Source organism: Canis lupus, chromosome Y (assembly GCF_048164855.1).
Source record: "Canis lupus baileyi chromosome Y, mCanLup2.hap1, whole genome shotgun sequence".
In the NCBI taxonomy this organism is placed as follows: domain Eukaryota; kingdom Metazoa; phylum Chordata; class Mammalia; order Carnivora; family Canidae; genus Canis; species Canis lupus.
Genome location: NC_132877.1, coordinates 6,865,801 through 6,881,100, shown reverse-complemented (window position 1 = coordinate 6,881,100; position 15,300 = coordinate 6,865,801). Strand labels below are relative to the sequence as shown.

The window sequence follows — 15,300 nt, the reverse complement described above, 5'->3', positions numbered from 1 at the left end:
TAACTCTAGAATCATGCCTTGAGCCAAAAATCAAGAGTCATTTAACTGACTGAGCCACCCAGGAGCTCCTTCCTATAAATATATTTATATTAATTTATATAAATATAATGGATTTAGAAGGTAACTGTGATGTATGTGCAATATTTCCTATAGAAATGTCAGAGCTGGGGCAGCCCCGGTGGCACATCAGTTAGCACTGCCTGCAGCCCAGGGTGTGATCCTGGAGACCCGGGATCGAGTCCCACATTAGGTTCCTTGCATGGAGCCTGCTTCTCCCTCTGCCTGTGTCTCTGCCTCTCTCTGTATGTGTTTGTGTCTCTCATGAATAAGTAAGTAAAATTTAAAAAAAAAGAAAGAAAGAAAGAAATGTCAGAGCTGAGTGCCTGGGTGGCTCAGCGGTTAAGTGTCTCTTTGGCCCAGGGCATGATCTGGAGTCTCGGGATCTAGTCCCACATTGGGCTTCCTGCATGGAGACAGCTTCTCCTTCTGCCTATGTCTCTGCCTCTCACTGTGTGTGTCTCTAATGAATAAATAAATAAAAATCTTTAAAAATAAAATAAAAAGAAATGTGAAAGCTAACTTTTAAATTACCAGCAATCCTTATTACTCTTGAGATATGTTGGGAGATGTTTGCTTATAAAATCATTAAGCAAGATTTGACAAGACATTATTTGGTGGAGCCGAATATGGGGCTTGAACTCTGAGCTGAGATCTCGAGTCAGAAACTTAACCTACTAAGCTATCCAAGTGCCACTATATAACATTGTTTTTTTAGACTGTCTTATTTTTAATTTTTTCAGAAACTATTGATCCCGTTTATTCTCTATGAGTTCCTTTTTCTAGTTGTGGACTTGTAGCAGTCTGTAATAAAAATTCATAGGTCCTATTTACTATTTTAATGTGTATAATCAGAAATATCCACAAGCTTCTTTTGTAGAAAATCATCCGGCATGCTTATCTCCATTCCACATTATATTTTCAACTACTTTTTGTGACTTCTCTAGAACAAAACATTAAAGTTACATAAGCAATATTGGATGTTTGAATTTATACCTTCATTAGAACCTGACATCTAAGTGCCATAAATATTAGCTTTTCTATTAGAAAAGTGAAAGAACACTTAAAAATGTACTCTGATTAGCCTTCACTTGTTGATTCTTTACCTTTACTTTGCCATGAATCACTACTTTTTTTTTTTTTAAGATTTTATTTATTTGAGAGAGAAAGCAAGAGAGAACATGAAAAATTGGGAGCAGCCAAGGCAGAGGGAACGAGCAAGAGACTCCCCACTGAGCAAGGGAACCCAACATTTGGCACAATCCCAGGACCCCAGAGATCATGACCTGAACTGAAGGTAGACGCTTAACTGACTGAGCCATCAAAGTGCCCCCATGAATTACTACTTAAACACATTATAGGGCAGCCCAGGTGGCTCAGCGGTTTAGCATCCCCTTCAGCCCAGGGTGTGATCCTGGAGACCCGGGATAGAGTCCCATATCAGGCTCCTTGCATAGAGCCTGTGTGTCTCTGCCTTTCTGTGTGTGTGTGTCTCTCATGAATAAATAAATAAAATCTTAAAAAAAAAAAAAAAAAAAACACGTAACATAAGTAGCAGCATGAGAGAATAAAATTAGAACTTAACCGGTGAGATAATACAAACCTAACTTTAAAATAGCATTAATTCTGCCTCATAAAAGTATACCAAATTAATCTCTTTGACACTGCTGTCCTGCTGTCCCTACTCCAGGGGAGGTGAAATAGAGATGGATAGCCCTCTCTACCAGGCTTTTCATGAAGGTTATGATAAGCAGTAATATGTATAAATAGGGATGTCTCCGTGGCTCTTAGGCATCTGCCTTCAGCTCAGGTCATGATCCCAGCTTCTGGGATCAAGTCCCACATTCAGCTACCTGCTCAGTGTGGAGTCTGCTTCTCCCTCTGCCCACCTCTCATTCTCTTTCTCTCTTTTTCTCAAATTTATAAAAAATAAAACCTTTAAAAAAATAAATCTAATAGAGGGGCACCGCCTAGCTCAGTCATGAGATTGAAATTGAGCCCCACATTGGGCTTAGAGAATACTTTAAAAACTAAAAATTATAAAAACTAATATATTGTCCACACAAACTAAGTGGTAACTATAAATTTATTAAGATAACATAAGTTTATTAAGAACTATGGCTAAGGGATCCCTGGGTGGCGCAGCGGTTTGCCGCCTGCCTTTGGCCCAGGGCGCGATCCTGAAGATTCAGGATCGAATCCCACGTCGGGCTCCCGGTGCGTGGAGCCTCCTTCTCCCTCTGCCTGTGTCTCTGCCTCTCTCTCTCACTGTGTGCCTATCATAAGTAAAAAAAAAAATTAAAAAAAAAAAAGAACTATGGCTAATGCATTTTACATGATACAATAAAGCCTAATAATGTATTTTGTATCAAGTTCACAATAAAAGAGGACTAGAAACCTAAGGAATAAATCCTTTTGATTGTCTCTTAAAATAATATCTTTAGATACGAGTGTGAAGAATCTTTTACAACTCTGAATGTAGATATTAGAAATCACCAAAACCTTCTTGATTCTTTGGAACAGTATATCAAGGGAGATTTATTGGAAGGTGCAAATGCATATCGATGTGAAAAATGTGATAAAAAGGTATGTATTGTCTGGTTTTAAAAATCAGTGATTACATTTAACAGAATTGGAAGATGGCAGAGTTGCTTGTGTTCAACCTCAAAATTTACCACTCTTCTATCTCTGCTTTGTTACAGTGGTGGCAGAGAAGCAATCATGATAACTTAAAGTTTGTCAGGGAAGCTACTGAGAAAAAATAAAGCCAGTAGACTAGGAAAAACTATTTCATTTGGATGACTCATTGTAGATGTCACAGTTGCTATTGAATTCCTCAAACCAGAAGGACTGATAATAGAAAACATTGTTCCTCTTTTATATGCCAGCTTACTCTTCATATTTTAGAAATGTTCATTTTGTTTGGTTATGTCAGATTTTTATAACTTGGATTTTTTTAAACACCAGATACTTGGATTTTTTTAAACACTAGATTTGATTTTTCAACCCAGCCAATTAATTTCATTCTAGCCACTTAAACCGTTTAACATGTAATGATAACGTATTTTTGAAAATATATATTATAGAAATATTTTTCTGAACCCCATTCTTATTTATAAGTTTCAGTTAGTTTCCTCCGAGGCAATTTGGTTTTTACACATTTTTGTTGTTTTTATGCATATTTTAAACTATGGACCTTGAGTAGGACTTTTCAGAACACAATCTGAATATATGTGCAGTATTTAGCATATTAAATGGCCATAAATGCCATGTGTATTATATGCTGTTATTACATGCAATATTTCTTATTTGCTTATAGCAGATTCTGTTCATTATTGTAAAAATAAACATCAGGAAAGTAACATGATCAGATAGAAGTAATAGTATGGAAACGTAGCCAATAGTTTCTGTGTTAACTGATTCCTATTTTAAATGAGACAGTAATCACATATTTTTAGGCTTGGTGTAAATGTTTTTAAAAAGTAATACAATGATTTTGTTGTGTTCATTATCATATACTCACCTATTTCTTAATAAATTCAGATCATAGAATTTAAATTCTTTGATGTTTTATTTGGGTTATAAAAGCATCCCTTTATATTCACTGTTTGTTGTAGGTTGATACAGTAAAGCGCTTGCTAATTAAAAAGTTGCCTCCTGTTCTTGCTATCCAATTGAAACGATTTGACTATGACTGGGAAAGAGAATGTGCAATTAAATTCAATGATTATTTTGAATTTCCACGAGAGCTGGACATGGAACCTTACACAGTACCAGGTGTTGCAAAACTGGAAGGAGATAATGTAAATCCAGACTGTCAGTTGATACCACAGAATGAGCAGTCTGAAAGTGAGACAGCAGGAAGCACGAAATACAGGCTTGTGGGTGTGCTTGTACACAGTGGTCAAGCAAGTGGAGGACATTATTATTCTTACATCATTCAAAGGAATGGTAAAGATGGTGAGAGAAATCGCTGGTATAAATTTGATGATGGGGATGTAACAGAATGTAAAATGGATGATGATGAAGAAATGAAAAATCAGTGTTTTGGTGGAGAGTACATGGGGGAAGTATTTGATCATATGATGAAGCGCATGTCATACAGACGACAGAAAAGATGGTGGAATGCTTATATACTTTTTTATGAACGAATGGACACAATAGATCAAGATGATGCGATGATAAGATACATATCAGAGCTTACCATCACAAGACCGCATCAAATTATGTCACCAGTGATTGAGAGAAGTGTCCGAAAACAAAATGTACAATTCATGCATAACCGAATGCAGTACAGTTTAGAATATTTTCAGTTCGTGAAAAAACTGCTTACATGTAATGGTGTTTATCTAAGCCCTGCTCCGGGTAAGTTTCTGGAATTTACCTTCTTCTCAATAAAGAGTAATTTTTTTTTTTTTCACTTACAGGATTTTCTTTTATCAGCCATAGATACATATTTAATACTTTTCTCCAGTTTTATTTTTCCTTTTTTTTAGAAAATGAGTTTGCCTCATTTTATATTAAAGATGTCAGCATTTTTAGTTTGTAATGTTAAAGTCAGACATTTAAGATCTGATATTTAAGATCCCTGTATTTTTGTGTAGGGACAGAAAGTATCTAAAAACCTAGATATTTCTTTTTTTTTTTTTTAAGATTTATTTATTTATGATAGAGAGAGAGAGAGGCAGAGACACAGGAGGAGGAGGGAGAAGCAGGCTCCATGCTGGGAGCCCAACACGGGACTCGATCCTGAGACCCCAGGATCGCACCCTGGGCCAAAGGCAGGCACCAAACTGCTGAGCCACCCAGGGATCCCAAACTGAGAAATTTTTAACCCTCAAACTGCTTAAAACATGGTTTGGTGAAGTGCTGGGATAGGCCCTAAAGATTACTTTTACTGTAGATCTTTTAACCTGAGACCCTTTTTAAGATATATTTAAATAAAAATGTGCTTGACTGTATTTGTTTTTTAAAGGACAAGATCACTTGTTGCCTGAAGCAGAAGAAATCACTATGATTAGTATTCAGCTTGCAGCTAGATTCCTCTTTACCACTGGATTTCACACCAAGAAAATTGTCCGTGGCCCTGCCAGTGATTGGTACGTTTCTTTGAGTTTTATTTATGTTATCCTCATAGTTCGTTTGCATTATTATTGCACTACTTTATTTTTCTCTAGCCAGAAGAATATTATGTCAGACATTGGATAAAAATTTGGTAGTGATGTTAAAAAGAATGTTAAAATTGCTTAATCTGGGCAGCCTGGGTGGCTCAGCAGTTTAGTGCCACCTTCAGCCCAGGGTGTGATCCTGGAGATCCGGGATCGAGTCCCACATCAGGCTCCCTGCATAGAGCCTGTGTGTCTTTCCCTCTCTGTGTGTGTGTGTCTCTCATGAATAAATAAGTAAAATCTTTTAAAAAAATAAAAAATAAATAAATAAATTGCTTAATCTTAGTATGCCTTCTATTCTTCAGGAAATTATCCTGTTTCAATTAAATTTTATCTTTCATATTTTATCATTTGAGTTTTAAGCTTTTTCTAGATAGAATTCTAAGTTTAAAAACATTTTTTAAGTGATTATGGGTTTCTAATTGTGAGAGAATGGAGTTCATTATAATACCTTGATAAAATAGCTGTTTTCAGCATCATTCAGAATAGAAGTAATTTGATAATGCATTTTCATCCACCTACCCAAGTATCACATTCAATTCATTTTTTGACTATGGGACTAGATCAAGTCATAGTTCTTATGCTCATATGAGAACCAGCCATGACCGTTAATTGCAGAGAACTTTATTCGTAAAAATCTCTTGCTTCACTATAGAAATCAAAACAAGCACTATAATAAAAGTTGACATTCATATATTTTTCTGTTTTAGGTATGATGCACTGTGCATTCTACTCCGTCATAGCAAAAATGTGCGCTTTTGGTTTGCTCATAATGTTCTTTTTAATGTTTCAAATCGCTTCTCTGAATATCTCCTCGAGTGCCCTAGTGCAGAAGTGAGGGGTGCATTTGCAAAACTTATAGTATTTATTGCACATTTTTCTTTGCAAGATGGGCCTTGTCCTTCATCATTTACATCCCCTGGACTTTCTGGTCAGGTAATTGAAAGTTTTTCTCTAACAATGAAATACAAGTAAATTCTATTTCCTGCAAGATCAAATCACTAAACATGCACATCTGTTTAACATATATACCATATGCATGCATACATTATTGAGTTTATTAAAATAATTTCACAGCAATGAGTATGATTGTCAGCTACTTCCAAAATATAAGGAAAATTTCATCTGTATATTCAGTTACTAGCAATTACAAGTGAATCTTCAGATTATATATGTTCAGGGAAGGTTTACTTCTACAATGGCTAAATTTGAATCTTTTAAGTAGCCTATTTAGGATAAAATTATATATACATGGATTTTTTTCCCTTTTTTTGCAGTTATAACAATTCAAATCATCTACAGTGAAATTTGCAGCTCTTCCTTCCCTCTCTAAAAAAGCAATTATTTTTTAGTAATTTCCTTCCTGATACTTCTGCCTAATGCAGTCAGTCATACATAAGAACCTGTCTCCAGTGCCAACATATCCTTTCCTCCATTGCGTTTCTAATAAAATACTTTATCCTTCACAGGCATGTGATAACTTAAGCTTGAGCGATCACTTACTAAGAGCAGTATTAAATCTCCTCAGAAGGGAAGTTTCAGAGCATGGCCGTCATTTACAGCAGTATTTCAATCTGTTTGTAATGTATGCCAATTTAGGTAAGAATTTTAATAATTCTATATAATGTATCATTTCATAATTTGTAAAAAGTGATGACCATTTTATTTAATGCAGTGTTGAGATCTAATTTCTTCTGAAATAGAAACAATATTCCAAATTTGGTTTTCAAGTCCATTGCAAATTTTCTGTATCACTTTCTTAATGGCAGTTCTCATCTTGGACTCTGATAATTTATGCATTTAACATTATTTGATTTCTGTTAAGTTCAGTAACTATGTCTAGCTTATATTTTTATCTCCTAATGCTAGTTAAAAAAAAAAAAAACTGTTTCACAGACTATATCCCACATAATAAGAATTTGAATTCCTAGTTTGAAAAACTATATTCTGCAGGATCCCAAGTAGTTTGTCAGCCTTAGGAATCACTTACTAAAGAAGTTGGACTGCTATGTCTTGATTAAAATAAATTGGGTAGGGGATCCCTGGGTGGCTCAGCGGTTTAGCGCCTGCCTTTGGTCCAGGGCATGGTCCTGGGATCTGGGATCGAGTCCTGTATCAGGCTCCCGGCATGGAGCACCCTCTGCCTGTGTCTCTGCTTTTCTCTCTGTCTATTATGAATAAATAAGTAAAATCTTAATAAATAAATAAATAAATAAATAAATAAATAAATAAATAAATAATAAATAAATAAATTGGGCAGCGCTGGTGACTCAGCGGTTTAAGCACCGCCTTCAGCCCAGGGCATGATCCTGGAGCCCTGGGATCAAGTCCCACATCCAGCACTCTGCTTGGAGCTTGCTTCTCCCTCTCTGCCTCTCTCTCTCTCTCTCTCTCTGTGTGTGTGTGTGTGTATATCTCATGAATAAGTAAATAAAAATCTTTAAAATAAATAAATTGAAGTCAGTGAAAATTTACCTAAGTTATTAAATTCTGTTGAAATCAGTATCAGTAAGTGTTTTCAAAATACTCTTTTTTGGGGCAGCCCGGGTGGCTCAGAGATTTAGTGCTGCCTTCAGCCCAGGGCCTAATCCTGGAGATCTGTGATCAAGGCCCACGTCGGGCTCCCTGCATGGAGCCTGCTTCTGCTTTTGCCTGTGTCTCTTCCCTTCTCTCTCTCTCTCTCTCTGTCTCTCATGAATAAATAAATCTTTTTTAAAAAAATGCTATCCTTGTGTTCATTTCTTCTCAATGGTTCCAGAGTACTTACCTAAACTGTCATGCTGTAGTATTTTGTTAGGCTTTTGATGAGTTTTTAAGTTTTTTTGTCATGCCCTCCACAACCTTGAGTGTAAAATTCTTATGATCAGGGCTTTTTGCATAATGGTACCGTCAGTCTTTGAATGAATGGATGCATAGCTGAGAAATTTCTAAAGCTTAACCTTATACATAAGAAATTTCTAAAACTTTCAGTACTCTTATTATTTATTAAGAGTTTAGAAAGACTAACTTTGTTAAATTTACAGTCATAAAATATAAACATTGGTAATTCAGGGTTTGATGAACGAGTAACTCAAATTACTAAATCTTTGAGATGTGGTCCAGTTAAAAATTTTGCAGTATTAATATATACTTGAGTAGAATTTTATGAGCTCCTTCAGAGGTCATTTTCTTTGTTTACTTTTAAAATTTAATTTATTTGAGTGAAAGAGTGCCAGGAAACGTAGGGGGTGGGAAGCAGAGGCAGAGGAAGAAGCAGAACTCCTCTCTGAGCAGGGAACCCAACGTGGAGCTCAATCCCCCAACCCTGTGATCATGTGCTGAGTGGAATACAGGTGCTTAAAGGACTGAGCCACCCAGGTGACCCCTCAGAGGTCATTAAAAAAAAACCCTTTTTAGTTGTTTACCCAGACAACAACCAATAATTGTTTCTGCACTGTAATGTAAAACTGTTAAATTTAAGCATTGCAAAAATGATGATATGTATAGGCTTTTAGATTTGTTTTGTTTTGTTTTAAGAGAGCATATGAAAACATGAATAGTTGAGGTGGCTTAGCAAGGGAGAGGGAGACAGAATCTTAAGCAGGCCGTAGGATGGATCCTTACAAGGAACTCTATCCTAGGACTCTGAGATCATGACCTGACTTGAAATCAAGAGTCCGGGATGCTGGGTGGCTCAGTACATGATCCTAGAGTCCCGGGATCAAGTCCCACATGGAGCTCCGTGCATGGAGCCTGCTTCTCCCTCTGCCTGTGTCTCTGTCCCTGCCTCTCTCTCTCTCCCTCCCTCTCTCTCTCTCTCTCATGAATAAATAAATTCTTTTTTAAAAGGGATGTTTAACCAACTGAGCCAGCCAGGTGTCCCTATAGTTCCCATTTCTAGATATTGTTTATTCACAAATCATTTATTATTAGTCCATAAAATTTTAATAGTAACTTAAACTGCCATAAATAGTTATACTTGATAAATCTCAATGTTAAATTCTTAAGGCCTTATTTTTTGGATTTTAGAAAGCTAAAACAGTGCCTTTGCCACACATTATTTGACCTTTTCAGTAAGGTCTGGATGAGTACCCTGTAAAGCAAACATCTGAATATTTCATTAATGAATATTCATTCTGTGGCAGTAGCTCTATTTACCTTCAAACCAAGGAGATTGGGACAATAACTAAATCGTCATGAAATCTGAAAAAATAAGAAAGGTTAGAAACAGCAAATTTAAACCTCCCCCATCAAAAAGAAAAGGCTTTTTTTTTTTTTTCCCCTTGGGAGGGGAAAAGAGAATGGCACTTTACAAAAGAAAGTTTGGGGACACCTGGGGTATCTCAGCAGTTGAGCCTCTGCCTTCAGCTCAGGGCGTGATCCTGGACTTCCAGGAACAAGTCCTAATGGATCAAGTCCTGCATGGGGCCTGCTTCTCCCTCTGCCTGTGTCTCTGCCTCTCTCTGTGTGTCTCTCATGAATAAATAAATAAAATTTCTTTTTTAAAAGAGTTTTTTTATTTTGAAAGATTTTATTTACTTTAAGATTTTTAAATTTATTTATTCATGAGAGGCAGAAACATAGGCAAACATACCCTCTGGGTAGCCTGATGCAGGATTTGATCCTGGAACACCAGGAATCCAACTTACTAAAGAAGTTGGACTGTTATGTTTTGATTAAAATAAATTGAGCAGCCCTCGTGGCTCAGTGGTTTAAGTCTAAAGGCAGACACTCAACCACTGAGCCACCCAGGCGTCCCTGATTTTTGTTTGTTTTTAAATTGTATTTATTAGAGAGCATGAGTGGTGGGGAAGAGAGGGAGAAGTAGTCTCCCACCGTGCAGGGAGCCAAGTATGGAACTTGACCCCAGGACCCCAGGATCATGAACAGGTGCCCCAAGAAATTTTATTTCTAATTTAATATAGATTCTGTCTTTATTACCTTTATTTTTTTCTTTTATTCATTCATTCATTCATTTATTTATTTATTTTTAATTTTTATTTATTTATTTATGATAGTCACAGAGAGAGAGAGAGAGAGAGAGAGAGAGAGGCAGAGACACAGGCAGAGGGAGAAGCAGGCTCCATGCACCGGGAGCCCGATGTGAGATTCGATCCCGGGCCTCCAGGATCGCACCCTGGGCCAAAGGCAGGCGCCAAACCGCTGCGCCACCCAGGGATCCCTATTTTTTTTCTTTTAATTAAGATTTTTTTTCAAGTTTATTCATTTGAGAGAGTACAACCAGAGGGAGAGGGGGAAGCAGGCTCCCCACTGAGGAAGGATACCCATGCGGGGCTCCATCCCAGGACACTGGGATCATGACATGAACTGAAGACAGGCACTTAACCAACTGAGCCACCCAGGCGTCCCTACCTTATTAATATTGTTGAGAATTGCTATTAAGGCCACTCTTGAGTCTCTAGACTGTAAATAGTATTCTGCCCCTAGATCTCTGTGTTCTCGGAATGCCATAGTCAGTTTGTTAGAATAACTAAAGTAAATCAGTGTATTTTCTGTCCTATCTGTATTTCTGCAATCTAAACAGTAGATGAGCTTTCATCATAAAAACTATGGGCAGCTGGGACGCCCAGGTGGCTTAGCGGTTTAGTGCCACCTTCATCCCAGGGCGTGATCCTGGAGACCCTGGATCGAGTCCCACGTCGGGGTCCCTGCATGGAGCCTGCTTCTCCCTCTGCCTGAGTCTCTGCCTCGTTCTCCCTGTGTGTCTCATGAATAAATAAATAGAAACTTAAATTAAAAAAAAAACTATAGGTAGCTATGTTAAACAATCACTTTTTATTAGAGCAACACTTACCATTCTAATACTTTTTATTTATCTCTCCTGAATATATATTCTCCTTTTTTATAGGTATGGCAGAAAAGACACAGCTTCTAAAATTGAGTGTACCTGCTACATTTATGCTCGTGTCTTTAGATGAAGGACCAGGTCCTCCAATTAAATATCAATATGCTGAGTTGGGCAAGTTATACTCAGTGGTGTCTCAACTGATCCGATGTTGCAATGTCTCATCAAGAATGCAGTCTTCAATCAATGGTAAAGTAGAATGTTTTATTGTGTATAATAACAATTGATGGTTCTGTATTAGTTAATAAAACACTGTATATTTATGAAAATGAACTAAGAGTCTGAAGGCCCAGGCTTTGGTTATGTTTTTAAACTATGAAGCTGTTTCACATGGTTAAAGAGAATCTTTAAAGACATGTTGGGATCCCTGGGTGGCGCAGCGGTTTGGCGCCTGCCTTTGGCCCAGGGCGCGATCCTGGAGACCCAGGATCGAATCCCACGTCGGGCTCCCGGTGCATGGAGGCTGCTTCTCCCTCTGCCTATGTCTCTGCCTCTCTCTCTCTCTCTGTATGACTATCATAAATTAAAAAAAAAAAAAATTAAAAATTAAAAAAAAAAAGACATGCTACCTACTATAATGAATATCTTAATTTATGAAATGCTTGGCTTTAGAAATTTCATTTTTTTTCTTCAGTTATACTGTTTGGGTTTTGTTGGATGGTAAACCATCTTGGAATATAGCTGATCATTTTAATGAATGTTTTATTGGACTTTGGAAAGTTCACTTATAATCTATTTTTGAAGTAAAAAATTCAGCATTACAATTTTGTATTGAATTGGCTTTTCTTTGATAACATATCTCTTCTAGGTAATCCACCTCTTCCCAATCCTTTTGGTGATCCTAATTTATCACAGCCTATAATGCCAATTCAGCAGAATGTGGCAGACATTTTGTTTGTGAGAACAAGTTACGTGAAAAAAATTATTGAAGACTGCAGTAACTCAGAGGAAACCATCAAATTGCTTCGTTTTTGCTGCTGGGAGAATCCTCAGTTTTCATCTACTGTCCTCAGTGAACTTCTCTGGCAGGTTAAAAGAAAATAAGTATTCATATGTCCATAACTTGATTCATGATTTCCTTAAATTAATAATTCAACAATGTTTTACTTGTTTTAGGTTGCATATTCATATACCTATGAACTTCGGCCGTATTTGGACTTACTTTTGCAGATTTTACTTATTGAAGATTCTTGGCAGACTCACAGGTGAACACATACTTTTTGCTATTATTTGCTACTAAATAATTACGGTTTTTTAAGTTCTAGAAATAGTAATTGAAATTGCCAGTTGCAAATAAATTTTTACTAATTTTGAAGCTCTGTTAGTGTTTTATCTTTGAAATAATAAGAAATTAGAAGTGCCTCCTTGGTTCAGTGGGTGGAGCATACAACCCTTTTTTTTTTTTTTTTAACATTTTATTTATTCATGAGAGACAGAGAGAGGCAGAGACACAGGCAGAGGAAGAAGCAGGCTCCATGCAGGGAGCCCGACATGGGACTCGATCCCGGGTATCCAGGATCAGGCCCTGGGCTGAAGGTGGCGCCAAACCGCCGAGCCACCCGGGCTGCTGGGAGCATACAACTCTTGAGTGTAGAGTAATAAAGGAAATGGAATATCTCATCTATAACAACTTTGTTCCATTTTTAATGTTTTCACTTAAAGTTCCAGTTTCACGGGCACCTGGGTGGCTCAGGGGTTGAGTGTCAACCTTTGGCTCAGGATGTGATCCTGGGGTCCTGGGATCGAGTCCCACACTGGGCTGTATGTCTCATGAATAAAGAATTAAATCTTGGGCAGCCCGGTGGCTCAGCGGTTTAGAGCCGCCTTCAGCCCAGGGTGTGATCCTGGAGAGCCAGGATCAAGTCCCACGTCAGGCTCCCTGCATGGAGCCTGCTTCTCTCTCTACCTGTGTCTCTGCCTCTCTCTCTCTCTCTCTCTCTCTCTCTCTTTCTATCTTTCTCTCATGAATAAATAAATCTTTAAAAAAAAATAAAATCTTTTAATAAAGTTAGTTTCATTTTTTTTTCTTTTTTTTTTAAGGTTTTATTTATTCATGAGAGACTCAGAGGCAGAGACACAGGCACTCTCTCTCAAATAAATATTTTTTAAAAAGAACTCTTGACTCAAAGTAATTTGATCAAACTCAAAGTAAATTATTCTCAAGTGAACCAGACAGTCTTACAGACACAGTTGTTAACTTTAACAAAAATAATGATTAATGGGGTGCCTGGGTGGCTCAGCAGTTGAGTGTCTGCCTTCAGCTCAGGGCATGATCCCAGAATCCCAGGATCAAGTCCCCCATCAGGCTTCCTGTGAGGAGCCTACTTCTCCCTCTGCCTATGTCTCTGCCTCTGTCTCTGTTCTCTCAAGAATATATAAATGAAAAAATAAAAATAAAAAAGTAAAAGAATATATAAATGAGAATCTTTAATGGGCAGCCTGGGTGGCTTGGCTCGGTGGTTTAGCGTTGCCTTCATCCCAGAGCATGGTCCTGGGGACCCGGGATTGAGTCCCGCATCTGCCTCCCTGCATGGAGCCTGCTTCTCCCTCTGTCTGTGTCTCTACCTCTCTGCCTTTCTGTTTCTCGTGACTAAATAAATAAACTATTTTTAAAAAATCTTTAACAATAATAATGAAAAAGGAATTAATCCTTCATTTTCTTTTAGTAATGCATTTAAGTTACAGTTAGCAGGGCAGCACGGGTGGCTCAGCAGTTTAGCGCCGCTGCCTTCAGCCCAGTGCGTAATCCTTGAGTCCCACATTGGGCTTCCTACATAAAGCCTGCTTCTCCCTCTACCTGTGTCATGGAACCTGCTTTTCCCTCTGCCTGTGTTTCTGCCCCCTCCCCCATCTCTCTTGAATAAATAAAATCTTTAAACAAATAATTAGATCAATGAATAAATGAATAAATTACAATTAGCAAAATAATTTTGGATTGATAATTTGAGTAAGACTTAAGACTGTTTAGTCAGATGTTAGACATTTCTCCAACTTGCTAGCTCTATTAGGCAATCTGAATTATAGACTTGTTTTTCTTCTCCATTAAATGGGTTTATAATGCTACATACTTAGGTAATAAAATGCAGGGTTAAATAGATAAGTGATTACATCAAAACATGTATTGAGGGATGCCTGGGTGGCTCAGTGGTTGAGCATGTGCCTTCAGCTCAGGGCATAATCCTGGGATCCAGGATCAAGTCCTTCATCGGGCTCCCCTGGGGGAGAGCCTGCTTCTCCCTTTGCCTGTGTCTCTGCCTCTCTCTCTCTCTCTCCGTCTATCATGAATAAATAAATGGATAAATCTTTAAAAAACTAAAATAAAAAATAAAAAAATGTATTGAATAGCACTAAGTAGACACAGGTTAGCTACTAGGTACTACAAACTTTATATGTTTTTTTTGTTTTGTTTGTTTTGTTTTAGAATTCATAATGCACTTAAAGGAATCCCAGATGATCGAGACGGTTTGTTTGATACAATCCAGCGCTCTAAGAATCACTATCAAAAAAGAGCATACCAATGTATAAAATGTATGGTAGCACTCTTTAGCAATTGTCCTGTTGCTTATCAAATATTACAGGTAAGAATTTTTTTCTCAGATCATGTAATAATCCATAACATAATTAAGGATTGCTTTAAAAGAATCATGAAAATTTGGACTTGGAATTTAACATTGAAAATCATTCTGGGGGGATCCCTGGATGGCTCAGCGGTTTAGCGCCTGCCTTCAGCCCAGGACATGATCCTGGAGTCCCGGGATCAAGTCCCACATCAGGCTCCCTGCATGGAGCCTGCTTTTCCCTCTGCCCGTGTCTCTGCTTCCCCCTCTCTCTGTCTCTCATGAATAAATAAATAAAATCTTAAAAAAAAAAGAAAAAAATCATTCTGAATTTTTTCACTAGTTTTTTTTTTTTTTTTTTTTCTTTTGAAGGGTAATGGAGATCTTAAAAGAAAGTGGACCTGGGCAGTAGAATGGCTTGGAGATGAACTTGAAAGAAGACCATATACTGGCAATCCTCAATATGCTTACAATAATTGGTCTCCTCCAGTGCAAAGCAATGAAACATCAAATGGTTATTTTTTAGAGAGATCTCATAGTGCGAGGATGACACTTGCAAAAGCTTGTGAACTCTGTCCAGAGGAGGTAAAAAAAGCCACCAAGGGGCAGCAGATAAAAATGGAAGAAAGAAAAGTAATTTTTTATTTTTATAGGCCAGTGTCTATTATGTAAA

General features: G+C 37.5%; 1 protein-coding gene across 3 annotated transcripts in view; it reads left to right on the top strand.

Moving 5' to 3' along the window:
- Window positions 1–15,300, top strand: part of LOC140629033 (ubiquitin carboxyl-terminal hydrolase 9X-like) — a 135,942-nt gene that overhangs the window by 117,894 nt on the left and 2,748 nt on the right. For 2 of the 3 annotated variants that reach the window (XM_072818431.1, XM_072818432.1), the window contains 10 exons: window positions 2,502–2,643; window positions 3,675–4,422; window positions 5,033–5,156; window positions 5,936–6,161; window positions 6,695–6,824; window positions 11,074–11,259; window positions 11,879–12,099; window positions 12,187–12,275; window positions 14,492–14,648; window positions 15,000–15,260. In XM_072818431.1, coding sequence (XP_072674532.1) covers window positions 2,502–2,643; window positions 3,675–4,422; window positions 5,033–5,156; window positions 5,936–6,161; window positions 6,695–6,824; window positions 11,074–11,259; window positions 11,879–12,099; window positions 12,187–12,275; window positions 14,492–14,648; window positions 15,000–15,260 — 2,284 coding nt within the window. The remainder of the gene's footprint in view (window positions 1–2,501; window positions 2,644–3,674; window positions 4,423–5,032; window positions 5,157–5,935; window positions 6,162–6,694; window positions 6,825–11,073; window positions 11,260–11,878; window positions 12,100–12,186; window positions 12,276–14,491; window positions 14,649–14,999; window positions 15,261–15,300) is intronic. The other variant, XM_072818433.1, reaches the window with a different exon arrangement.